The sequence below is a fragment of the Carlito syrichta genome, unplaced genomic scaffold (genome assembly GCF_000164805.1).
Source record: "Carlito syrichta isolate Samal-C Ts95f unplaced genomic scaffold, Tarsius_syrichta-2.0.1 Scaffold298871, whole genome shotgun sequence".
NCBI lineage: Eukaryota > Metazoa > Chordata > Mammalia > Primates > Tarsiidae > Carlito > Carlito syrichta.
This window is the reverse complement of record NW_007242967.1, coordinates 43706-69591: the sequence shown is the minus strand read 5'-3', so window position 1 is coordinate 69591 and position 25886 is coordinate 43706. Positions and strand designations below refer to the sequence as shown.

The 25886-nt window shown below is 41.5% G+C and overlaps 1 protein-coding gene across 1 annotated transcript in view; it reads right to left on the bottom strand.

The window, feature by feature from the left end:
• LOC103256962 (IQ and AAA domain-containing protein 1) overlaps window positions 1-25886 on the bottom strand; it is a gene marked incomplete at its 5' end in the record, with an annotated part of 118995 nt that overhangs the window by 73960 nt on the left and 19149 nt on the right. Inside the window, 2 exons of the mRNA XM_008054713.1 lie at window positions 7872-7997; window positions 18674-18758. Coding sequence (XP_008052904.1) covers window positions 7872-7997; window positions 18674-18758 — 211 coding nt within the window. The remainder of the gene's footprint in view (window positions 1-7871; window positions 7998-18673; window positions 18759-25886) is intronic.

The window sequence follows — 25886 nt, the reverse complement described above, 5'->3', positions numbered from 1 at the left end:
TGTCTGGGTAGGGATTGTTATGTCCAACTGGGATGAATGACCCAGGATCACTGTGCATTCTCTGCTGATGCTGGCTTTCCCTTCTCAGTGGCCTCCTCTGTGGTACCCCTTGCCTAAAGTTTGGTCCTGTCTTCTAATGTTCTGACTCCTTCCTTGCTCTGAAGGCTGAGTTCCCAGTTTGAGTCCTACTTGTTTTCCTTCTCCACATCCCATAACTGGGCTTTGGAGTCACTCTCTGACCTTGCTTGACTGTGCCACTTGCCAGTTGTAGGCTTCTGCAATCACCAGAGCAGTTCCTTCCTCTCACTTACCTGCTTGAGCCTAGAAGCCATCTCTGAGCCCCATCCCAGTGCTGGGAGCCCTGCTTCCTTCCGGGAGCTGAGATCTAACTAGCTTCTCTATCCTGTAGAGAGAGCCTGACCACGTTGTCCTTGACTCCTGCTGCTGACTCTGCAATGGGAAACTCAGGGTGGGACACTGCAGGGCCACATGCCATCTGTACCAGTCATAGCTCTGCTCTGAGCCCTAGCACAGCACCTCTTCTGTCTCCCCCACCAGGGTCCACTCTCACCCAACAGTGACAGCTAGACCTTGTAAACCCTCATCTGATGTTGCTGTGCAATATTGTATACAGGGCTTCTGATGACTAATATCATGGCTATTGCTACCCTCAGAAAGAGCAAAAGGAGTGATGCTGGTCTACATTATGTCCACGAGCTTCCAAAGCACTCTAAGTACACTTCATGCAGCTTAAAGAAAGAGCGGACAGTAAGAAAATGTGAGCATCTCTCCACTTGGTTCATTCTGGGGCACCCTATGACTCTGGCACCAGACATGTCCTTCCTTTTTGGGCTCCAGGGCGGGCTTTGGGTTTTGGCAGCTGAACTCTGTGTGGCCACATGCCCTGTTGGTTGTGTAGTGTCTGTGCCTCGGATCCTTCTCCCGCACTCCCCAAGGCCAAGCAATCACCAAACCCACCTGTTTTGGTCCTTTCCTGGAACCTAAACCCTTCCACCCCAGGCACACTGCTCTGGTGCCTTGCTCCTAGGTTCTCTAACGCAAGACAACTCTTCTCTCTCCTTCCAGAGGGGGCTCTCTGGGATCTGGCCTCCTGACTTCCTTCCTTTGAAGCACCTCAGAGGCATCTATCTTGGAGTTCCTTAGAGACAAAGTTCAGCCCCTCAGAAGTCCACATGCAGCCCTCCCAGGCATGCCCCACCTGCCTCTGCAGCCTTCACACTTGCTACCTCCTGCCTCAGACATTACCACAGTAAGACCAAGAAGGCTGTCCTGCCTGGCCTCTCTGGGTCTGCCCTCCTGGGGCCCGACATACTCTTGCTTTCTGCTCTTTTCTCTGCAGTCCCCTCTGCCTGGAAAGCTGCCCTTTTCCTGTGCTTTCTGATGATTTTGGACTCTGAGCAGGCCTCCTTCCCTCCTAGAAGCCTCTCTATGGCTGCTCCAACTCAACTGGCCAGGTTTGCTCTCCTGCTGTACCTGCCTGTAACTCATGACTGTCACTTCCTATGATTAGCATCCTTTCCCCATCAGAGTGGGCATTGATCATAAAGAGGGCCCGAGCCCTGGCAAAGGTGGCCTGGGGGCCTGGCTCGTTCCCTGTGTGTGATAGGCATTTAATAAACATTTGTTGGATGAAACAAGAATAGAAAAATTACATATTCAATCAATGGGTGAATGGAGAAACAAAATGTGGTATACATCCACATAACAAAATATTTAATTCATCCACAGAAAGGAGTGAAGCACTGATACGCCCTACAACATAGATGAACCTTGAAAATGTTATGCTGAGAGAAACCAGACACAAAGTGCTTATAATGTATGATCCCTTTTACATGAAAGACAAGTCTACAGGGATGGAAAGCAAATTAGTGGTTGCCAGGGGCTGGGATGGGATGGAGCAGAGGGAATGGGAAGGGACTGTTTGATGGGTACAAGGTATCCTTGGAGAGGGGTGATGAAAATGTTTTGGAACTAGATAGAGGTGACAGTTGCACAACAGTGTGAGTGTACTAAATGCCACTGAATTATCCACATTAAAATGGTTAGTTTTCTGGTGTGTGCATTTTATCTCAAAAAGCAAATCACATGTTTAATCTGAGAATTGCCCACTTTCAGCCTGATTTTTTGCTTTGATATCCAGAAGTGAATCTTTAGTCAACAGATATCTATTAGAGCAGGGGTCACCAACCCTTGGGCCATGGACTGGTACTGGTTCTGTGGCCTGTTAGGAATTGGGCTGTATAACAGGAGTTGAGCGGCAGGTGAGCAAGTGAAGCTTCATCTGTATTTACAGCTGCTCTCTATTGCTTACATTACTGCCTGAGCTTCGTTTTCTGTCAGATCAGTGGCAGCATTAGATTCTCACGGGAGCGTGAACCCTATTGTGAACCATGCATGCAAGGACCTAGGTTGTGCTCTCCTTATGAGAATCAGATGCCTGATGAACTGAGGTGGAGCTGAGGTGGTGACGCTAGCACTGGGGAGCAACTGAAAATACAGATTGACATTAGCAGTAAGGTTTGACTGCACAAAGAACATAATAAGTCAACTGCTTGCAGACTCATGAAAACCCTATCAGTGAGTGGCAAGTGAGTTGATGTATTTCAATTGTACAGCTGCATCGGGTGGCAGGCTTTAAGTCAGAATCCAATACTTATTTTAGTCTGTGTGTGGCCTGCCCATTATTTTATTTACCATTTCCATCTGTACCTGTTTTTTAAAAATGGTGAGTTGTATAATTATTTCATTACACATTACAATATAATAATAATAGAAATGAGGTGCACAATAACTGTTCTGCACTTGAATCATCCTGAAACCATTCCCCCTGCTCCCCATCTGTGGAAAACCGTCTTCCACGAAACCGGTCCCTGATGCCAAAAATGATGGAGATCACTGTATTAGAATACAAGAGTCAGTTAGCTCTGCCCAAGGTCTCCACTCTCACTACTTCACTGCATGCCACATTGCAAATTTTGTCAGATCGGAGATCCCTGACCACCAGAACCATAGCTTCATTAAGTAGAATCACTATTTATTTATTTTTAAAACATGGGGTACAATTCAGGATTAGGTATACAAGTAGACTAACTTTTAAATTTATGTTCTGTGGAGAGGGTACTCTCTATCACTGTGGTGAAACCATAGCTGATATGTTGGTTGGTTTCGCGAACAACTTTAGAATAAAACATCACTATTGTGATAAAAGAGGTCTGAAACTATCTAGACTAACCCCAACACATGCCCATGTGCTGAGGGAGCATGTGCTGGTGGATTCTGAAGCTGGTCAGGTCACCCCATCACATGTACCATGTGGATGGAAAAGCCTCAGACAGCTCTCTCTCTAGAGGAAGTGTTGCGTCATACTCTGAGCAAATTCACACTTGGCTAGGTCAGTTATTTTCTGAGGCAAGTGCATCTCTAATCAAGTTACCTCCTGACTCAAGTGTCTCCTGTGGCTCTCCACAACCCCTTGAGATCATCAGTTAGCAGTGTGCCTGAAGGTTGCACCTCCCTGTCCCTCCTGACTCATCTGTGGGGCATATACCTTTGAATCTACACCTCACTAAAAGCCTTGCTTTTAGTGAGGTGGTTTAGACCTTCAACAGATATTTGCCATGCAGCGGGCACTGTTCTGGAGCTTCCAGAGAGTTAGAGAAGATGTGTGAAATGAGAGATCACAAGAGCTACAAGGGGGCCAGGATGCTCAGGCAGGGGTTCTCACTTCATAGGAAGGTGGGGGCCATGGAAGGCCAGCCTGGAAATGCAGCTCATAAGATGTGGGGGGAACTGCAGCTAGTAGGGAAGTCACCAGTCCCTGAGAGATGCAGAGATAAAAGTGCAGAGGAATGTTTCTGAAGAAGTTTCATTGTCAAATATTTTATCCTTGGTATTTGTCTTGGTGAAATTAGGAGATAAACCATGTGCCCGCACCCCTCCCCCTTACTAAATGTTAACTACTAAAATAATTTCCTGCCTGGCTTAAAGAGTGACACAAACGCATGCAAGTTCTGTCGAAAAACTTCTGTTGGCAAATATGTGCATGTGAAGTAGGTTTTTGAGGGATAATTGACATCTCACATTAGTAGGTCTGTGGAAAAATTCAAACAGTCCTGCAGCTGTTGCATTTTAAGAAATGAGGTATACATTTTGGCATATACCTATTAACATACAAGTTCAAATGTCAAACTCAGTGGCTTTCAGATTACCTGCTCCTTCTTGCGGGGTTGGTCAGTGATTTTGAAGAGGCTGATTATTTCCCACTGAACTGAGAGTGAAATAATAATCCCCTTCTTTAGATTCAGAAGTGAAAAACAGCCCAAAAACGTATAATGGCTAAAAACTATATTTTAAAATGAGAATGCACCAGACAACATGATAGCTCATGCAATTTAACTTGAAAAAAGGAAAAAAAAAAACAAGCATCTCATAACTATATTTGAGCTTGCATGTAGAAGGTCATTTAACTTTTTTTGCTCATAAATTCCCATCAACACTAGAGAATCAAAGTTCCTCATGACTTTTAGGGCTTCAGAACTGTATCTGTTTCCATACAAAAGAAATACAACAAATCTGAGATAATCTGTAATATGAAGTCTCAAAATGTATATCTGGATCCTGAATACATTTGCCTAATTTTCTCTGATGATATGTATTAATTTTTGTCAGGAAGAGTTTCTTGGTTATGATTATGGTAGTAAGGAATAAACCACATTTTTCACATGGGCCATCAAAATTGCCAGCTGGCCTTTGGATCTCCAGCTCTTGGGTCTTCAAACTTGGACTGGACTCTATACCATTGGCGCCTCGGCTCTCAGGCGTTTGAGCTATAGCGATATTCCTGGCTCTCCCAGGTCTCCTGTTTGCAGATGGCCAAGAAGTGGGTTTTTTCAGCCTCCAGGATGGCATAAACATATACCTTATAAAGAATCTCTTTATATATACAGAAATATAACAGGATATATAGACCAATATCTATCTATCTATCTATCTATCTATCTATCTATCTATCTATCTATCTATCTACCTACCTACCTACCTACCTACCTACCTATCATCTATTTGTCTCTTATTGGTTCTGTTTCTTGGGAGAACACTGATCACACTTTTTTTTCAAGCTTTCTCCTTAACTTTTCTGTAGTATTTGACACTAGTAATCTCCTTTTGTTAAAAAGCCTCCTGACTAGCTGGGCTTGGTGGCTCAGCCTGTTATCCCGCACCTTGGGAGGCTGAGGTGAGTGGATTGCCTGAGCCCGCGGGTTCGAGACTCGCCTGGGTAACTTGGTGAGACCTCATCTCTACAATAAATCAAAAAATTAGCTGGGTGTGGTAGCGCACGCCTGTAGTTCCAGCTACTTGGAAGGCTGAGGTGGAAGGATCGCCAGAGCCCAGCAGGTTGAGGCTGCGGTGCCCGGGAGCGGCCACTGCACTCCAGTCTGGGTAGCAGAGTGAGACTCCGACTCAAAAAAAAAAAAAAACCTCCTGACTGCCTCCGTCATAATCTTAGTTCTCATTTCTCATATGAATAGGCTGAGGGGACAGAAGGAGATCCTTCCTTTTATCTGTCCAGAAATTCACACAGCTGGATGATTAAATAAGAACTTTATTGTGCTGAATTGCTTCCTGCCTTCCATGCTGTTCCTGCCCCCTCATTGGATTTATCTCTTTTTCCTGCTCCAATATATGGATGTAATCCAGATTGTCCAACCTACACCCATGTTGATTTTTCTAACAACTCATTTATTGTCGTAGTTTCAACTAGTTTTCCTGAACAGGGATAAGTTTTGATCTATACCACCAGTCTTTATCACCTGAGTTTGTCCTGAACATCCAACTGTTTGATAGTGGTTTGACTTAATAGTTCTAAAGCCAGCTGCAGTCCTTCTGTCCTCATTCTTCCCACAGTTCCACTTGGAATCCACTTCAACTCCTTGGTCTCTTCTTGTTCCTTCCATATCTAGTCAGCCAGTCTAGTTATCCTTCTTGATGTCTCTTGCATCTGTTTCATATTTTTATATCCAGCACTTCTACTCTAGTGCCAATTTTCATCTGATAATTATTTATTTATTCAGAAATAATTATTGCATAGTCCTTGAGTTTCCAAAACTGTTAGAGGTGCTGCTCAGAGTTTAGGGTCATTCTGGCTACTGCTGGGAAACAGACTATAGGATGGCAGGAGAGGAGGTGGAGACATTGGCTGGGAGGCTGTTGTAGTTGTCTCCCTGAGAGGCAATGATGCCTTGTAATCAGGTGGTAACCATGGCAAAGGAGAGATGTGGGCAGACTTGGGTTGAGTGTAGATTCTTGAAAGGGTCTCCTAATTAACATTCCATATTCTCCATGAATCCGCCCATTACCTCCAGTGCTGACAGATAATCAGTATCTTCTGAATCTGCAGTGCTTCTGTTGGCCCTTCTCCCATGTAGCCAAATATGACCTTTCTATAAGTAGTGTTTTTTAAATTTTATTTTTTAGTAAAAAAGGACTATTTGAAAACATAAAGAAAACTCACACACCTTTTCTCCAGGAGTGATGTAAAAGGAATGATCGCTTCCAGTTGGCCAGGCTCAAGCATGCCAAAGAGTTTTCAACAAAATGTTGGCTTTTACCACCATCTCCTACACCTTGCATTTATGTGACTTTGGGTGTTGTATTATATTCACCATCATCCTTTCTCCCTTGTGCACAATTTCTGACTCAAGTAGCTTGTCCTACCTGACTGCATAGCCTGTCCCATTTCTATCTCATTGTAACATGGCACCAGAGTTCCTAGACACAGTCTGTCAGACCCACAGAGTTGCCTCTCCTACAGACAAGTTCATAAGTCTGAGTGTTGGTCGAAACATGTCTTGGAATGTGAGAAGCATGGCTATGGATATCTACCTGAGAGATAGCTGGGTTTCTTTCTCCAAACAGAGTCACAGTGGATCATAACCTTTAGGGATACACTCTGGAGAGCTGAATCAGATTAGAGTCACAGTGGAACCATAATCTTTTGGGATACATTCCAGAGAGCTGATTCAGATTACAGTCACAGTGGCACTATGACACTTAGGGATCTACTCTGAAGAGTTGAATCACATTAGAGTCACTGTAGAATCACAATCTTTAATGATCCACTCTTCAGATTCAGATTTGATTCAGATTAGATTTGGGTCAGTGAAACAGTATCTGAATGCAGCAAACTCTACTGCAAACATAGTCATAGTCATGTTTTAGGATTATGCCATCTTCAAGTTCCAATTTCCATGCAAAGAGTTTATGCTGAGAACATACAACAACCCTGAGAGTACACTAGTCTCACAGGATGAAGACTCTCCACTTATGAGTAAGTCCACTCCACCTATATTCCCAACCCCACCATACGAGGGAAGACGTGGTTCAAAGTAACACTGTGTGAACTCTGATTTCCTTTGAAAATGAATAATTCTGTTAAAACACACCTAAGATGTCAATGCTAAATTATAAATTTGAATGAACATGATTTGGTTAAGTTAGATATGATTATTTTGACTTTGCAGCAGTTATTTGGTCTGTCAAGCATTTTTTTCCTTTTCTCTGCCTGAAGGAAAGGCAGGTGGGATAATTTATTTTAAGTAATAAAAATTCAAAGCTATCACATATGAGCTGCTGAAACCACTATTTATCCTAATAGATATTTATAAGTCATAGAAAAGGTGGCAATGAATTGTTTGATCAATATAAATAAAATACAAGAACTGCTGGTATAGAATGATTTCTCTAGGAAATGAATGATGGTAACGTTGAAAGATTTGAAAATATACCATTGAGTCAAAGCAAAAAGATCACTAAAAAGTTAAGACAAAAAAATTCCGTATAGATTTTTTTACCTTATATTTTCCCTTTGTTCCTTTTTTTCCTTTTTTGGCTATCTTGGGTTTTTTTTCCTTTTTCTTTTCTTTCTTCTTTTCGTTTTTTTCCTCCTCTTCTTGACTTGCAATGATATCATCAATAACCTGGAAAAAACCAAAAATAATCATAGCCTTTTTATAGACCACCCCCCCTTCAAGAGAAGGACTATCTTTCCTGTCTGGAAGGAAGTATTTGTAATGGTCAGTATCAGATCTCTGCCCTGACCTGGATCCTGGAGGCTGATCCCTTCTGGGGGCATGGTGGGGCTTCCCACCTGCCATCTACCTTTAGTGGAATTCATCAGATGGAAGCAGTACTCAGATATTAAGGGGCAGATGGAGAGAGAGGTTGGACCTTACTGAGCCTAGTTCTCACCCTAATTCCTACCTGTTCTGGCTTTTGCACTGATGGGAGTGCAGACATCTCTTTGATGTACTGATTTCGTATCCTTTGGATATACCTGCAGAAGGGATTGCTGGATCATACAGTTCTATTTTTAGTTTAGTTTTTTTTAACCTTTACCAGTAAGTTTTATACTTTTGTATGTTTCATGGTATTAATGAGCAGTTTTTTTGTTTCAGCTTGAAGAACTCCCTTCAGCATTTTCTGTAAGGCAGGTCTAGTGGTGACGAGCTCCCTCAACTTTTTTGCTTGTCTGAGAAAGTACACACTTCTTCCCCAGTTCTGAAGGACAGCTTTGCCAGTAAAATATTCTTGGGTACCAGTGTTTTTCTTTCAGCACATTGAATATGTCATGTACTCTCTGCTGGCCTGCAAGGTTTCTGCTGAGAAATCTGCTGATAGCTGTATTGGACCTTCTTTCTCTTGTTGCTTTCAGATTTCTTTCATTGTCTTTGATTTTTGATAGTTTGATTGTAATGTGTCTTGGAGTGCTCTTCTTTGGGTTGAATTTGATTGGAAACCATTGAGTTTCCTGTACCTGGATGTCTAAACCTTTCCTCAGATTTGGGAAATTTTCAGTCATTATTTCTTTAAGTAAGCTTTCTGTCCCATTCTCTTTCTTTTCTTCTTCTTAACTCCTATTATGCAAAAGTTAGCTCTGTTGGTGGCATCCCATAGATCTCATAGGCTTTCTTCATTCCTTTTCATATTTTCTGGATGATTTCAAATGATTTGACTTCAAGTTTGCTTATTCTTTCTTCTGCTTGATCCAATCTGCTGTTGAAGGTTTATTACATTTTAATTCAGTTATTGTATTCTACAACATCAGACTTTCTATTTGGTTCACCATTGTGTTTTGTTTGTTTGTTTGTTTTTGCATTGGAGTTGTTTGTTTGTTTGTTTGTTTTTGCATTGGAGTCTCACTCTGTTGCCCAGACTGGAGTGCAGTGGCTGCTCCTGCCAACGCAGCCTCGACCTGCTGGGCTCCGGCAATTCTTCTGCCTCAGCCTTCCAAGAAGCTGGAACTACAGGTGCGTGCTACCACACCCGGCTAATTTTTTTTGATTTATTGTAGAGATGAGTTCTCACCAAGTTTCCCAGATGGGTCTCGAACCCACGAGCTCAGGCAATCCACTCACCTCAGCCTCCCAAGGCGCGGGATTACAGACTGAGCCACTGAGCCCGGCTCACCATTGTGCTTTCTATTTCTTTGTTTAGCTTTTCATTTTGTTCTGTTATTGTTTTCCTAATTTTATTAAATAGCTTATTTGTGTTATCTTGTAATCTGCTGAGCTTCTTTAGAATAATTATTATGAATAATGGATCATGAATAATTATTCTGAATTATTTTTAATCATGGATCTTCAATTTTTGGCATCAGCTACTGAAAATTTACTGTGCTCCTTTGGTGGTGCCATGTTTCCCTGATTCTTTGTGATCCTTGTAGTATTGTAAATGTATCCACACATTATAAGTAGTCAACTCTTCCAGACTTTATGGACTGGCTTTGATAGAAAAAACCTTCACCTGTGAGGAGTGGGGTGGAGGATGGAGGCCTGCTGGGGACTCGGTGGCACCAGGTCTAATGGTGTGAGGCATCAAATGTGGGGCATATGATGGCTCCAAGGGGTATCTTGAGTCTTGTCAGCTCAGGAAGCTGGTGTCTGTGTTGTTGTTGGCACCTGTGTAGTCCTTGGTGGAAAAAGCTGTGTAGGGTGACTGTAGTGACTGTGAGGGCTACCAGGGCACAGCTGTGTCTCTGGATCCAGTGGCTCAGAGCTCAAGCCTGGAAGCAGTGGAAGTCAGATCCAGTAGCATGCAGCTGTGGAGGCTGGCTGCAACCCCATGGGTGGCATCAGAAGCCCGCTGCAGGCTTCAGCATGTTGGTGAGGGCTATATTTAGAGACAGAGACTGGGGCTGGCTGCAGGTGCACATGTGGTGGTAGGGGCCAGCAGCTTGCACATGCATGACTAAAGGGGACAGCTGCAGGCCAGCTATAGAGGTCAGGTCATCTGTGTGCATGAGCAGCTGTGAGCTGAGTTGGTGGCGTATGTGCACATGCAGCTTCAGGGGCTAAATGTAGTGCTAGCATGGTGCTAGAGGCAGGAGTTGGAGAGCAGGGCCAGCTGGTTATGCTTGCTCAGCTGCAGAGGCCAGGCTGGCAGCACACGGTAACCTGGCTACAGGGGTCAGCGTCAGATGCATGCAGTGATGGCAATGGAGTCTGTGGTGGTGGTTTTGGGGGGGCGGGGTCAGGGCTGCTTGCAGGCATGCATGCAGTAGCTGCTCTGGACACCTGGGCCAGAGCACCCATGGAGGCAGTAGCTGAGGAGGCTCCAACGAAGAGGGGTGATGGCTTAGGTACCTGCAGAACACGAAGGTCACCAGGATGGGTCCCTAGGATGGGGCCACTGGGGCAGGAGCAGTTATGTGGCTCTGGGTGGCTCCAGGGAGAGGGGAAGGAGGAGGAGGTGACTCAGGCACATGGAGATTGTGAAAGTGAAAAGAAATGCTGTGTTCTCAGTGGCAAATGCTCCAGGGGATCCACTGCTCTGGGCAGGCGGTTGGTTTCTTCAGCACTGAAAGCTACAGGGTCCTCTGCAGAACATACCATGGGAATTCATGGCAGTGAACACTGAGGGGTTCTTGGTGGTAAAGCTGCAGAAAGTTGCATGGTGGGCTACTGGAGGACATGGTAACTCACAGTGCATGACTGGCTGATCATAACACACTTTCTAAAGTCAACCCAAATACTTTGGATGTGTTTTCAAAGACATTTTTAGAAATGTGTAAATATATGTGCATATACACATACTATGTATATATATATATATACATATACATATAAAGCACACTGACAGTGTTGTGTTATGTTTGTCAGTTATGTAGGGGAAAAATGATATGTCATTGAAGTTGCCTCTTTTTTTATTTTTATTTTTTGAGTTGGAGTGTCACTCTGTCACCCGAGCAGAAGTGCAATGGCACACTCACAGCCACCGCAGCCTTGACCTGCTGGGCTCAGGCGGTCCTTCCACCTTAGCTTTCCAAGTAGCTAGAACTACAGGCACACACCACTGTGCCCAGCTAATTTTTAAATTTATTGTAGAGATGAGGTCTTGCCAAGTTGCCCAGGCTAGATTCTAACCTGCGGGTTCAGGCAATCCTCTCACCTTGGCCTCCTAAAGTGCTGGGATTATAGGTGTGAGACGCTGTGCCCGGCAGAGTTGCCTCTTTTTAAAACCAGTGCTAAATTAATTTTGCCCACACTCTTCAGCTATAGCAAAATCTTTCAAAGTGCATATACATTTACACATGTATATGCACAAATACATATTATAAATATAAATTTGTCATTTTATACAAATGTTAGTATATTATACACACTAGGCTTGCTTTGTATTTTTCACCTGATAATATATCTTGATCATCTTTCCTTTGCAGGACATAAATAGCTTCCTGATTTATTTTTTAAAGATGTATTGTAACCTATTTGACTATTCCACTGCCGATGAAAATCCAAACTTTTGCTATTACTAACATTGTTGCCATGAATAAATAAGTGTACATATCATTTTGCAGGTGGTGTATATCTGCAGTTTAAATTCCTTAAAGCTGAAGTGCTGGATCAGGGGTATGTACATGTGTAATACTATTAAACTTCCTTCTATGTGTTGTATTTACATGTCCTCCAGCAAGGTAGGAGAGGACCCATTTCCCCATGTGCTCGCTGTTACAGTATGTTTTATTTGTCTGTCACAAAAATGACTGAAAAATGGTATGCCATTTTAGTTGCTTTTGTTTTTTGAGAAATCAATATTGAATTTATTTTGCTCATGCTCTTCAACTTGAACAAAATCTTCCAGAGCTAGAAGGGCACTTCATTGCCTATTAAGTCATATTTCATTTTTTGGTCTGAGGGCCAAATCCAGCCTGCTGCCTGTCTATTTTTTAATATAACTTTATTATGATATGTTTTTACATATCACACATATACTTATTCCCAAGTGTACAACAATTTTTCAGCAAACTTACCAAGTTATGCATCATTACTATAAAGTGGCTTGAGAACATTTCCATCACCCCAATAAGATCCCCTCATGTCCAATAATAATTAGTCCATTTTCCCTCTCCTCCACTCCTTTCCAGACAAGCAGTAATCTACTTTGTGTATATTTTCTGGATATTTTATGTTAATGGAATCATATAATATATAGTTTACTATGTCTGACTTCTTTCACTTGGCATAATGTTTATTTATTTATTTATTTTTATAATCAATATTTTTTATTATGATATCATGGGGTACAGGGTTAGGTATACAAATATGCTTCATTCAGGCACCCTTGTTGATAAGAGGTGTCTCCCCGTCCCCAGACAGATATTTACTACCATTAATCCCATTTCCCTCCCCCTCCAGCATAATGTTTTCTTTTTTTTTTTTTTTTTTTTGAGTTAGAGTCTCACTCCATCGCCCAGATTGAAGTGCAGTGGCCGCTTCCGGCCACCGCAGCCTCGACCTGCTGGGTTCTTCAGCCTTCCAAGTAGCTGGAACTACAGCCTTCCAAGTAGCTGGAACTACAGGTGTGCGTTACCACACCCGGCTAATTTTTGATTTATTGTAGAGATGAGGTCTCACCAAGTTACCCAGGCGGGTCTCGAACCCACGGGCTCAGGCAATCCACTCACCTCAGCCTCCCAAAGGCGCGGGATTACAGGCTGAGCCACCGAACCCGGCTCAGCATAATGTTTTTAGGGTTCAAAAATGTTGTAGCATGGGTCTGTTATTTGTTCCTTTTTGATTGCTTAATAATGGTCCTTTACATAGATATACCACAATTTAACTTACCCATTTACCAGTAGATGGATATTTAGGTTGCTTCAAATTTTTGGCTATTATATGTAATGTTGCTGTGAATATTCAAGTACAATTTTTTTGTGTGTGGACATATGTTTTCATTTCTCCTAGACAGAGTGCTAGAAGTGAGATTGCTGGGTCCTTTGGTAAATTTATGTTTAACTTCTGAGAAACTGACACACTGTTTTCCGAAGTGGTTGCAACTATTTTACATTCCCACCAGCAAAGGGTTCCCTTTGCTCTACATCCTCAACATTTGTTATTATCTGTTTTATTATAGCCATCCTAGTGGGTGTGAAATAGTAGCCCATTTTAGTTTTAAATTTCATTCCCCTAATGACTAATGATCTTGACTATCTTTTCATGTTCTCATTTGCTATTCACATATCTTCCTTTGTAAATTGTCTGTTCAAGTCCTTTGCCAATTTTTGGATTGACTTGTTTATCTTATACCTTATTACTTCATATATTCTGGATATAAGTTCTTTGGAGGGTATATGTTGCAAATATCGTCTCCCAGTCTGTTGCTTGAGGTTTTATTTTCTTAATGTCTTTTGAAGTGCAAAAGTTTTGAATTTTGACGGGGTTCAATTGATCAATTTTGTCTATCAGTGTAGTTTTAATTTGCATCTTATATGTCTGAAGTTGATCATCTTTCCATATGTTGAACATCTCTTATTATGTTTCAAATCCACTTGGGTTTTCTTTTGTGAGAACTGGGTGTTCATAGCTTTTTGCTAGTTTTTTTGTACTGGGTTATTGATCTTTTTCTTACAGAGCTGTGGGAGTTCTTCATGTATTAAAAACATGATCTTTGTCTGTGATACTCATTACAAATAATTCTCCCAGTGTGTCATCTGTCATTTGCCTTACTCAGGGTTGTTCTTTCCCACACAGGATGCAAAAATTATTTTGTGTAGTTGAATTTATCAGTTTTTTCTTCTATGTCTCCAGGGGTTTGCACCATAGTTAGAAAGGTCCTTCTCATTCTGAGATTATGACATATTTCTTTCTTGACTTCTTCTAGTCCTTTTGTGTTTTTGTTTTGTTTTACATTTAAATCTTTGATCTACCTGGAATCATTCTGAAGTAAAGCATAAATAGTAATTTAACTTTCTTCTTTTTCAGATGACAACCTGGTTATTTTTTTAAAGAAGTAGGATTTATTGAGAGGACAGAAAAGCTCCCACAGCAGGAGGGGACCCGAAGGGGTTGCCCCAACATGGTTATTCTAATATCACTTACTTTATTTTTTCTCACACATTTGAGACACCATCTTTGCTGTATACTAAATTTCTGTATGTATTTGGGTCTACTTCTTGATTTTCAACCCTCTTCCATTGATGTGTCTTTTAAGTCATTTGTCTGTCCAATGGGCTCTTAATAATACGTTTTAATACCTGGCAGAGCTAGTTCTTTCTCATTGTGCTTCATTTTCAGAATTCTACTGGTTATTCTTGGTTATTTGCTGTCTACTTGAATTTCAGGTTGGCCTCCCTCTCTGTTTTCCCTCCCCCAGTGCCCCAAAACAATGCGATTGGTGTTTTCATTTGGATTATATTACGTTTATAGATGATGTCTGGAAGAGTCAAGGTATTTATGGTGTTGAGCATTCCTACCTAAAAACACAATATGCTTTTCAATTTCTTTGTTTGCATCCCTCAAAAGTGCTTTAAGCTTTTCCTCACATAGAACACACATTTATTACTGAATTTATTCTTGGGCATTTTATCTCTGTGTTGTTGCTGTTGTAAATGGATTTTTTTCATTATATTTTCTATTTAGCTGCTGTCTGTATTATAATAGCTATCACTTTCTGCATATTAGTTTTGTAGCTCCTCCATCTTCTCATATTACTTCAGTTTATTCTTTTTTTTTCTTTTTAGTCAGAGTCTCACTCTGTCGCCCAGGGTGGAGGGAAGTGGTGGCACACTCACGACTTCCACAGTCTCAGCCTGCGGGGCTCAGACGATCCTTCTACCTCCATCTTCCAAGTAGCTGGAACCACAGGTGCACAACACCATGCCCAGCTAATTTTTTGATTTATCATAAAGATGAGTTCTTGCCAAATTGCCCAGGCTGGTCTTGAACCTCTGGGCTCAGGTAATCTTATTGTCTCAGTCTCCCAAAGTGCTGGGATTACAGGCGTGAGTCATCATGCCCAACCATTTTTCAGTTGATTCTTTTGCTTTTCTAAGTATAGGATATATCTACAGAAAGTGGTTGCAGATTGCATTTTCCTCTTCCCTTCTTCTTTTTGTATCACTGTTCTTTCTTCTAAGAGTGTCCGATAGTTTCTATAGGACAATATGAAGTCATAGTGGTGATAGTGGCCGTTCTTATATTTTTCCTGCTATTAGTGGGGATGTTTCTAGTGAATTCAATTAAGTATGATACTGAGTTTTGAATGAGAAATATGTTGTCATGTTCAATAAGTATCCAGTATATTTCAATTTTGTTGAGTTTTATTTTTAAATATCAAGAGTGGAGGTTGAATTGGTAAAGTTCTCTAGCAATATCCACAGTGATAAGCCTATGGCCTTTTCTTTTGGATCCCTTTATATGATGCAGTGCATTCATAGACATTGTAAATTCGGACCATTCTTGCATTCTAGAATAATTGCCCCTTGATTGTTGTGTTTTACCTATTTGATGTGCTGCTGGTTTCAATGTGATAATATTTTACCTTTATGCATTGGTATTCACAAGGAAGACTAATTTATGGGTTTTTTTGGTATTCAATTTTTTTGGTTTGGTATCAATGTTATGATCATTTCATCAAAAATTGCATTATTTCTGTGTTTTATAAAAATAAGTTTAACCACTTATGAACATTGTTATAATGGTTATGCTTGGTCCACTATCTCTTCATACTACTACTAAAACAGCTGCTATTACTGCTACTACTAACATTAGTAAGAACTGCTAAGATTTTCTGAATGAGTTTAACGTGTCAAGCAAGCTCTCTTCTAAGTTTATCAGGCTTATCATCTCATCTAATTGTTATATCAGTCCAGACAGGTAGATATTGCTAATGACTCCATTTACAGATGAGAAAACAATCAGAGGGGGGAGTAGCTTGTCTGAGGTTGTTGTATATGATTTTTAATCACTATGCTATTAAGATCCTTCAGTCATCTGCTCTGTGGTCCCCTTTGTTTTATTTTAATGTATTAACCAGACAGCCTCAATTTTCTTTTGTTTTTAGTTTAACTAGAAGTTAGCTCTTCTTTTTAATGTTTTTCATGCAAACTTAGACATTCCATCCACATTCTTAATCCTATAATCACAACGTTTTTAAGCTAACACAAAATGTGTTTGGCTGCTTGCCACAGATTTTCAAGACACAACTTGAGCCTGGTGATTTAGCTGGAGGGACACCTAAGCACATAAAAAAGTGAAATAATACCAAATTAAAGTGACAGTCATTCAAGACAGGACTTGATGAGCTGTCAAGTAATAGTGTCAATATTTAGTGCTCACGGAGCTTAGTGGAGAAGGCAGGAGTCCTCTGGAGGGCTGAGGCAGGCTTGTGGGAACTGAGGTTGGCTTCTGATGGAGACGTGGAGGAAGAGCCTTTCTAGTAGAAGAGAAACTCTGTGTGCTTGACTGTGAGGGCTCACACACGGGAACACAGGATACATGCAGTCGGTCATGCTGAGGTCCTGAGACTCTGATCTATAGCTTGGTTTTTACTGTTGTGTAGTCCTTCATGTTACTTAACTCATTCCCTGTTTAAGAACATGAGGCTGTTTCTTCTTTGTCAATTCTATGAGCACAGCAGACATGAACAGGTTCTCAATCTTTCATGGCAAATTATGGTGTGTGGCACATTATGGTGCATAGGCCAGATGTGGCTGGCTGACCATTTTTGAAATAAAGTTTTATTGGAACACAGACATGCCCATTCATTTACATATTGTCTATGGCTGCTTTCATGCCATAATGACAGAGTTGAATATTTGTGGCAGAGAATATATGTGCTGCAGGCTGAAATATTTACTATTTGGCCCTTCATGAAAAGAATGTATTGACCTCTGACCCATGGCAAATTGTCTTATTATTATCTCTTTAGTATAGATTCCTCAGATAGCATTATTGAGTCAAAGGGCATACACATTAAAAGTTTCAATATTTACTTGGTCCATGTCTCTTAAAAAATGTCATGCTCATTATGTATCCAAAAGCAATAAATGAGAGTGATTTTTTCACACTTGTACACCAATTCCAGTTATTATCATGATTTAAAAGTTTTACTAATCCTATAGGTGAAAAGTGATATAACAACACTACTTTATATTTAAATTTCTTTGCCAGTGAGTTACAATTTTTTTTCATATATTAAATTCCTGTTCATATTCTCTGCTTTCTTTTCTGTTGGGGTGTTATGACTTTTCTTATTATTTTCTAAGCAATATTTTACATGGAAAAGAGTCATCCTCACATATGTTGCAAATATCTTCCCTAGGTTATCATACAACTTTAACTTCACCTATGATTTTGCCATTAGAGTTTTATGTAGTTAAATATTCTCTTCATGATGTCTGCCTATGGTGATATGCTTATAAAACTGTACTCTCTGATTATTAAATAATTGTCTGATTGCCAAACAATTTCTTCTAGTAATTTGTGGCTTAATATTTTTACATATAAATATTTAATTTATCGAAAATTTGTTTTGAATACTTATCATATTTGTTTGGCATTTGTTAAAACATCCAGGCAAAATTAAATAATAGTTCTGACAGCAATTTTTCTTGCTTTTCACTCTTACTGGCCATGCCTCTAATACTTCATCATTGAGTATAATGCAAATTTTCTCTCGGTTTCTACGATAAACACTATGAGGCTAAGAAGAGTTTTCCTATTTCTAATTTATTAAGACATTACACAGATAGCTTTAGATGCTGCAGAAAAGCATCTTGATGAAGCATCTTTGAGATGATCCAAGGTGTCTCTCTCGTAGAACATTAGTAAGGCAGGAATAAGGGGCTTGATGAGTGAGCAGGAATTACGTAGAAGGGCACTTAGGGCTAAGGAAAAGCATGACATGGCCAAGGAACTGAAGGAGCGGCCGCATGAACCAGAAAGGACAGGCAAGGAGGACTGCCGGCACCAGTGGCCTGATGATAGTGGTGGAGGGTGGGAGATGAGAGCGAGAGAAACAGGGACCAGAACACTCAGGGCTCCTGCAACCAAGCTGCACAGCATTTATAAGAAAATAGCGAGAGAGAAACAGGGACCAGGACACTCAGGGCTCCTGCAACCAAGCTGCACAGCATTTATAAGAAAATAACCTTCACCTGTCATCACATTTTTTCAAAACTAAGACAGGAAAAAGGATGAATTCTTTTTGGAAAAAATGTGGAAATACATATGTTGATAAACACCCAGGAGTATTTCTGTGTGGATATTTGTAGGAAAATAACCAAGCCCTAATAACACTACAGACCCATTAATTTTAAAGTTTAAAGAAATGTAATTATGACTTTTTACATTTTATTTCTCAAACATATCTGTACCTGTTGTGTGGTCTTTTCAGAAAAAATAATAGCCGAACCGCCTTCTTCTATAGAAGGGTAGTCAGGAAATGTGCCAGTTAAATTCCTGCAGAGGGAACAGAAGCAAGTTAAAATGGAAATGGAAGAAGTCCTAATTGATTTGCTTATGCTCATTTAAATAAGTGATGCTAGAAGGGTGGGGGTTCCCTGCAGAATGAGGACCAAGCATGACATCTTTAAGGAGCAGAAGGAACTGGTGACATTCAGTGGTGGGTGTTCCTCCTCTAGAGGACTGCGAGATTAAAAAAAATTTTCTTTAAAATAGATTGAACTTTTTCTCCTCCTTTGTTATTTTTTATGTTTTTGGGTCTCACTCTGTCACTCAGGCTGGAGTGCAGTGGTACGATCATGGCTCACCACAGCTTGGACCTGCTGGGCTCAGGTGATCCTCTTGCCTCAGCCTCCTGAGTAGTTGGGACTACAGGTGTGCACCAGCATGCCCAGCTAAGTTTTTGAGATATTTGTAAAGACAAAGTCTTGCTGTATTGCTATGTTGCCTGGGCTGGTCTCTAACTCCTGGTCTCAAAAAATCCTCTTGCCTTGACCTCCCAAAGTGCTGGGATTATAGGCTTAAGCAGTACCTGCTTTCTCCTCCTTTAAAAAAAACCTATATATATATATGCTCTGTGCTTGAGTTAAGAATGAAGACAGAAGCACAAATCTTTTCTTCTTGTTTACAATTTAGGATAAACACAGGATTTTGAAACTAAACATAAGAATGCAGTTGTGCAAATTACGAAGTTAGTAATAGTGAATGAAACCACACACCTATGCTTTAGGTTTTAGTTAAGTCCAAGGCTTTATGTTCTATGGGTTCCAAATGGTATTATTTTTCTGTAACCATGGAATTACTACATTTTAAAAAGCAGACTTTGAAATTTAATGTTGAGATGTCAGAAAGGATATGTAGTTAATATTTCTAAGATAACTGTAATCTGACTTGAATCTTGTATTTATTCTACATATATGAAGAGAAGACAACCTGCTGAGTTAATTTCATGAATTCACAGAAGTACAGAATCTAAGGTTTAGAAGTGACCACCATGTTTAAAATGACTCTACGAAAGTGGTTCTCAAACTTTTGGCCTTAGAAGTCCTTTACCGTCTTAAAATTTTTTGACGATTGCAAAGAACTTTTGTTATATGAGTTAGAGCTATTAATATTTACTGCATTAGATAATAAAACTTAGAAGCTTTTAAGACATTTTAAAATTTATTTTAAAATAAAAATGAGCTCACTATATGTTAACATAAGTACATTTTTAAAATGAATATAAAGTATATTTTCCAAAACTAAAAGAAAATTAGTCAGAAAAGTGTTACTGTTTTGCATCTTTTCAAGTCTCTTTAATGTCTGGCTTAATGGAAGTTGGCTAGATGTTCAGATCTGCTTCTGTATTTGATCTGTGGCAATATGTTGTTTTGGTTTAAGTACAGGAATAAAATCTGGCCTCACACACATGTGTAAATGGAAAAGGGAGAAATATTTTAATAGCCTTTTAAAATAACTGACTAGTCTGCTTTGATTCTACACCACAAGTGGAAGCTTCTGTGATGTGGAATCTGTAACCATATCAATAAACTTGCTTCTCTCTGTCACATTAAAATCCATGGATCAGTCTTGTGCTTTTACACATGCATAATTTTATAACATCAGGTCTTGCTCATTGGAAAATCATGGGTCACTGAGTTATATGGATCTTCCCAAAGTAGATCCATTTCAGCATAGTAAAGATCACATTCATGAATACCACCACTGATCTCCTAATGAAAAGTCTGAACGTGGAAACCACTCAAATACACGTTTGTGAATACAAATTTTCCAAAGTTGTAATTTTTGCTAGAAAGTTCAAATTTTACCACTGGCAACAAATACTGCCAATTGTTTTCCTTCAGTTTTGTTCAATTCCCTTTTGAAAAAATGTCTCCCCAAAGTCCAGAGTTTGTTGATTGTTTCCTCAGGTAAAAATGACACTCCATTAAAAAGTGGTTAGTTCAGCTTGAGACTTAACAACCTCAAAGGTGTTGTCTGGAGACAACCATCATACTTTGGTGTGTGGCAGGAGGGATTTGTAAGCACTTCTGACTTTTTCACATAGAATATTAAAAAGCTACCTGTTTCAAGAGTCAAGTCTTAGTAAAATTATTTTTAACTGCATCCTCAAGGACATTGTCCAGTGAAACTTTTTTTTGAGTTGAGGGATCTCACTCTGTTGCCCAGGCTGCAGGGCAGTGGCATGATCACAGCTCACTGAGTCTCAGCCTCTTGGGCTCAAGTGATCCTCCCAAATCTGCCTCCTGAGTGGCTGGGACTACAGGCGTGTGCCACTATGACTGGCTAATGTTTTGATTTTTAGTAGAGACGAAGTCTCACTATGATGCCTAGGCTGGTCTCAAAGCCCTGGGCTCAAGTAATTCTCCTGCTCTGGCCTCCCAAAGTGCTGAGATTACTGGTGTGAACCACTGTGGCTGGCCAAACAAAACTTTTTGAAAAGGCAGGTAGGTGCGTGGTGGTGAATCCCATGATGACTTAGTACTGGGGCTGCTGCCTCGGTTCCTACAGAGATGCAGGCAGCTTTGTCCCCTGCTGCTGCTGCCCCTTTGGTGTGAACATCAGCAAAGGAAAATGGCAAACGATGTCTTAGTATTCATTTGAAACCAGTTTGACTTTTGGTTCCCTAAAAGGGTCTTGGAGATCCCCAGGGGTCTCGGACACACTTTGAGAACCATTCTCTTGGCCACTGCTTAAATGCTTCCCATGACAGTAAACTCGCTCTACCCCGAGGCAGCCCCCTCCATTTCTGGATATTTTCTGACACCGGACTGTTGCCTCATTCCCTGGGTCATTGTTTCACCCTCTGGGTACAAACAGAACTTGATTTTCTTTCTCTTCCACATGATGACTCTTCAAATGTTTTAAGACAGGGAAGCCATTATCTGGGCCAGAGATCTCTGATGTCTTGAACTGTCCGTATGGGCTTATTTTGTAGCAATGTGACCAAGCTCCTCCTCAGTATTACTTTAAAAGAAACTAAACACAATTATATATATATGATAGATAAATAGATAGTAAGTGTGTGTGTCCGTGTGTTGGGTAGGGAGTGTGGACAAAGGCATCAGCAGCAAGGATGACAGGAGGTCATGGATCAGGTATTTCATTCGGTCTATGGAGCTACGACCAGAGGAGTTACTCTAGTAGGCTCACTTACTTATTCACTCATCCATCCATCCTTTCACTCCATAGAGTTAACCAACAAACATCTGTGTAGTACCAACTAGATTCCAGATGCAGTGATGCAGAGATCTAAGATGAAAAGACGTCAGATGTTGTCATCATGTAGCTCACATTCCAGAACCCTGAAGCTGATGTGGACATTGGGCCCCAGATGCTGCTTGTCCATAAGACTCATGTCTTAAACCTTGTTCGACTGCTTGATCACATGCTCTGCCTCAGACCTGTGCTTTGCCCAGTCTGGGCAGGTCTTGGATAAAAATGATGCATACATTTGGACTAAAAATTACAGCACTCTTTTCTTCGCCCCCCAATCACATTATTCCTTTAGTGACCATCTTTACAAGAACACCCTTGTATAATTTTATTTTCATATTGTAAAGCTTGAGTGTTTTCAGGACTCAAAACAAACTTAGTGACTTGTAGATAGAAAATTTGCATATGCCATTTCTAACGTGGAACTCTATGGAACACATCAATTTTCATAATAAGATTTAATAATAGTATATTTTCCTAGTACTTTTGGCAAAAATAATATTAAACATTTATTTTTAAATAGATAAATGAATACAGTATTCAGTTATTTTTAGCCATTAGTTTATGTAATTAGTCATCACCTGAAGTTGAATTAATCTTATCCTTAAAGAATGAAAAATGGTTGTAGGATACACATTTAAAAATATACTTTAAGCTGTGTTCCTAGAAAATGGCAGTACTCAATACTCAGTACATACACACACTCACGCAAACACACACGTGTGCACCATCCCTCTCCTGGGCTCACTACACTCCATCTGCCCCTCCCAAGGGTGGCTAGGAAGCCTCTGCTCCCACAGTGGTTGGGCCCTGCTTTGTGATATTCCCAGGGTGCCCTAGGTTTGCACTGACTGAGAGTTTCTCCTTCACGCCTTCCCTGTGACTTGTTCACTTGAAGCATGATAAGAGAAACTGTGATGAGCTCTGTTTCACGTTTCTGAGATTTTCCCCCCTCCCCTCCATTTCTAGGTGTGTACTGCGGCATGAATGGGAGCACATCCCTCCCCATCCCAAGTAAACCTCCTCAGGGCTGAAGCGCAGTCGACCTCTGTGCCTGCTGCTCATTGCAAGGAAGTTGCAGGCAATGAGTGTTTTCCTGTGTTGGGCATGTCACCCTGCATGGGGCGTAAAGCCTTCAGGGAGCCATGGCTGATAATCAGGGAGCAGTGGGCAGGAAATATTTGGCTCCCACGATGTTTCCGGTGCAAACAGCTGGGGGTCTGACAGCACTGACGGCAGATAATGGCCATCTGGGGACTTTTCCAGGAGTAACTGAGGACCCCAAATTACATGGTGTCAGCAAGATGGGTCCTTTGATTAAAAGTGGAAACCAAAGCATCTGCTTTTTGTGGAACCTGATCCCTCTGAGCTGCCTCGTCCCCTTAATGGTCACTTGTTCTGTGTCTGCCTTCCACACAGTACCTAAGCACTGGAGAGTAAGGCTTTCCCCTGGACGCTTGGACACATGGTCACCCCTCATGGTGTCTGGAACCCACGGCCAAGAGCCTGGAACATCCTCTGCTGTGCTGAGGCTGCCACAGTGTGTGAGCATTAATAACATTATAAATCACTTGATTTGTAAAATGCTGGGCTCTTGGCCCTAGAAAGGCCTCTCTAGACATGCACACCTCAGGGTGTCTGCCGATGAGTCCCCAGAAAGGGGACGGGGAGCCGCCATCTTCCAGAGATGATTCTTCCCCCTCAGATATGCCTTGCCATTTTCCCTAAGGCTGCCTGGCTGTGCGTCTCTTGGGCTCCTGCCTTCTCATGCCTTATGCTTCTCAGGGTCCTTTCCTCCAACTGGATGCTTCCAAGGACTTTAAAGACACTCAGGTCTCTCTCATTTAACCAAGACTCCTTTTCCTTGAGTGCTTGTCCTACCTCTCTTAGCTTCTGCCCTATCTCTGTCTTCTTCATAGCTCAGCTTTCCAAGAACTGCTCCCATTCACTGTCTCCAATAAAATAGTTCTTACAGGGTGTCATGGCCATATTCACAGGTTGCAGTTCTAACCCTCAGGGTCTCAGAATGTAACCTCATCTGAAAATAGGGTCACAAAGGAGGTGAGTGGTTAAAATGAGGTCATGCTAGAGTAGGATGGGCCTTATTTCAATGAAACTGGTGTCCTGATAAAAAGGGAAAATGTTGACACAGAGACAGATGGGCCTAGAGGGAAAGTGAGGGGAAGGGACAGAGGAGGAGGCAAGGAGAGAGGCCTGGAACACATCCTCCCTCACAGTCCTCAGAGGGAGTCAGCCGGGCAAGGTCTCGATTTTGGGCTTTCAGTCTCTAGATCTGAGAGAATGAAAATTGTTGTCTAAGCCACCCAGATGATGGTACTTTGTTCTGAAACCCCAGGGAACTGGTACACAAGTGCAGCAGCGAGTATGCTGTTGTCTTCGAATGGTTTTTCACTACTCAGCCCTTTCACTGTCAGATGACCAAGTCCCTTTATCCGAAAGGCCCTCTCTCCTCGCTTCCATGGCTCAGCCTCCTCCCAGTTACCTCTTGCCTCTCTGACCACTCTTTCTGTCTTCCCATAGCATCCCTTTCTCTACTTCACATGGAAAGAGTTCATGTTGCATGACCTGCAAGCAGTGTCTGAGTCACCATCTCCCTCTTTGTGGGATAAGTGCCTGATAGACTCCATCTTGTTTGTCCTTTCCCCACAATGAACACTCCAGCTCCATCTTCCCTGCTGGGTCCTCCTCGTCTCCCTGCTACCTTTAAGCTCAAGGGGGTCTGGGTGTGGGCTTCGGGCTCTTCTCTCTCTCTCTCTCATTCATAAGGTGTTCTACGCACACACCTTATGATCTCGCCCAGTTTCATGGCTGTAAACACCACCAACATGCTTCTCCTCTCTTAGAGTCCTGTCTCCTGTCTTCATTTCTCCCCAAAACTGCAGACTCACACCCAAATGCCCATCTGCCATCTCCATCTGGAAGCACAGTAAAGTACCTCAAACATAATTCTCAAACTCAATCCTGTTCTCACTGCCCCACCCCTGACCTCCCACGACTTCTGCTTCTCTTGTACTTTTCTCATTTCAAAAAATGGAAAATCTTTTCCCGGTCACTCCAAGAGCAGAAACCTGGAGTTATCCGTGGCTCCTCCCTTGGATACCCATGTTCAATCCATCAGCTCATGCTGCTGGCTCTACCTTCCAAGTCTATCAAGAGTCGTTCCCAACTCCATGGGCCCAAGCTACTGTTGTCTGCATCAGTGCTACTGCCATAAACTGGTCTCCTCATCACTCCCTGAGACCTGTCCTCCAGGTAGCAGCTGGAGGAATCCTTTTAAAACATGTCACATCATGCCATTTCTTTGCTCAAGGCCTGCCAATTCTCTCACTCACAATGAAACCAATGCCTGTACAATTAGTTTAGTCTATGTACCAGCTTCCCTGGGACAGGCCTAGTTTATGTGCAATTAATAATAGCTCCCTCTTACATCCTTAACAGTGTCCTGGTTTGGGCATTAAATTCTATGGCTCCTCCACTTATAACAGCCTGTGTGATAGTCCTATTCCCACCTTGTCCCCGTGAGCCACCTTCCCCCTTGCTCCTCTAGTTTCTGTTGCTCTGCCCTCCTTGCTGTCCCTCAGTCCCATTGGAAGTTCCCTCCTCAGAGCCTCTGCCTTTGATTAAAACACATACACACACACACACACACACACACACACACACACACACACACACACACACCAAGTGGTGCATTCCTTCTCTTGTTTTAAGGTTTTGCTCAAATGTCATATCAGAGAGGTCCTCTGTCATCATTTTGTAAAGAGTAAGTTTTTTGATTTATAAGATAATTTCCTTCTTATCTCACAGAGGTGGAGAAGATGGGGACATTAGGTTGCTTTTGGGTGATTATCTTGGTTTCTCTTTGCAGTTTGGAAAGTACTTAAT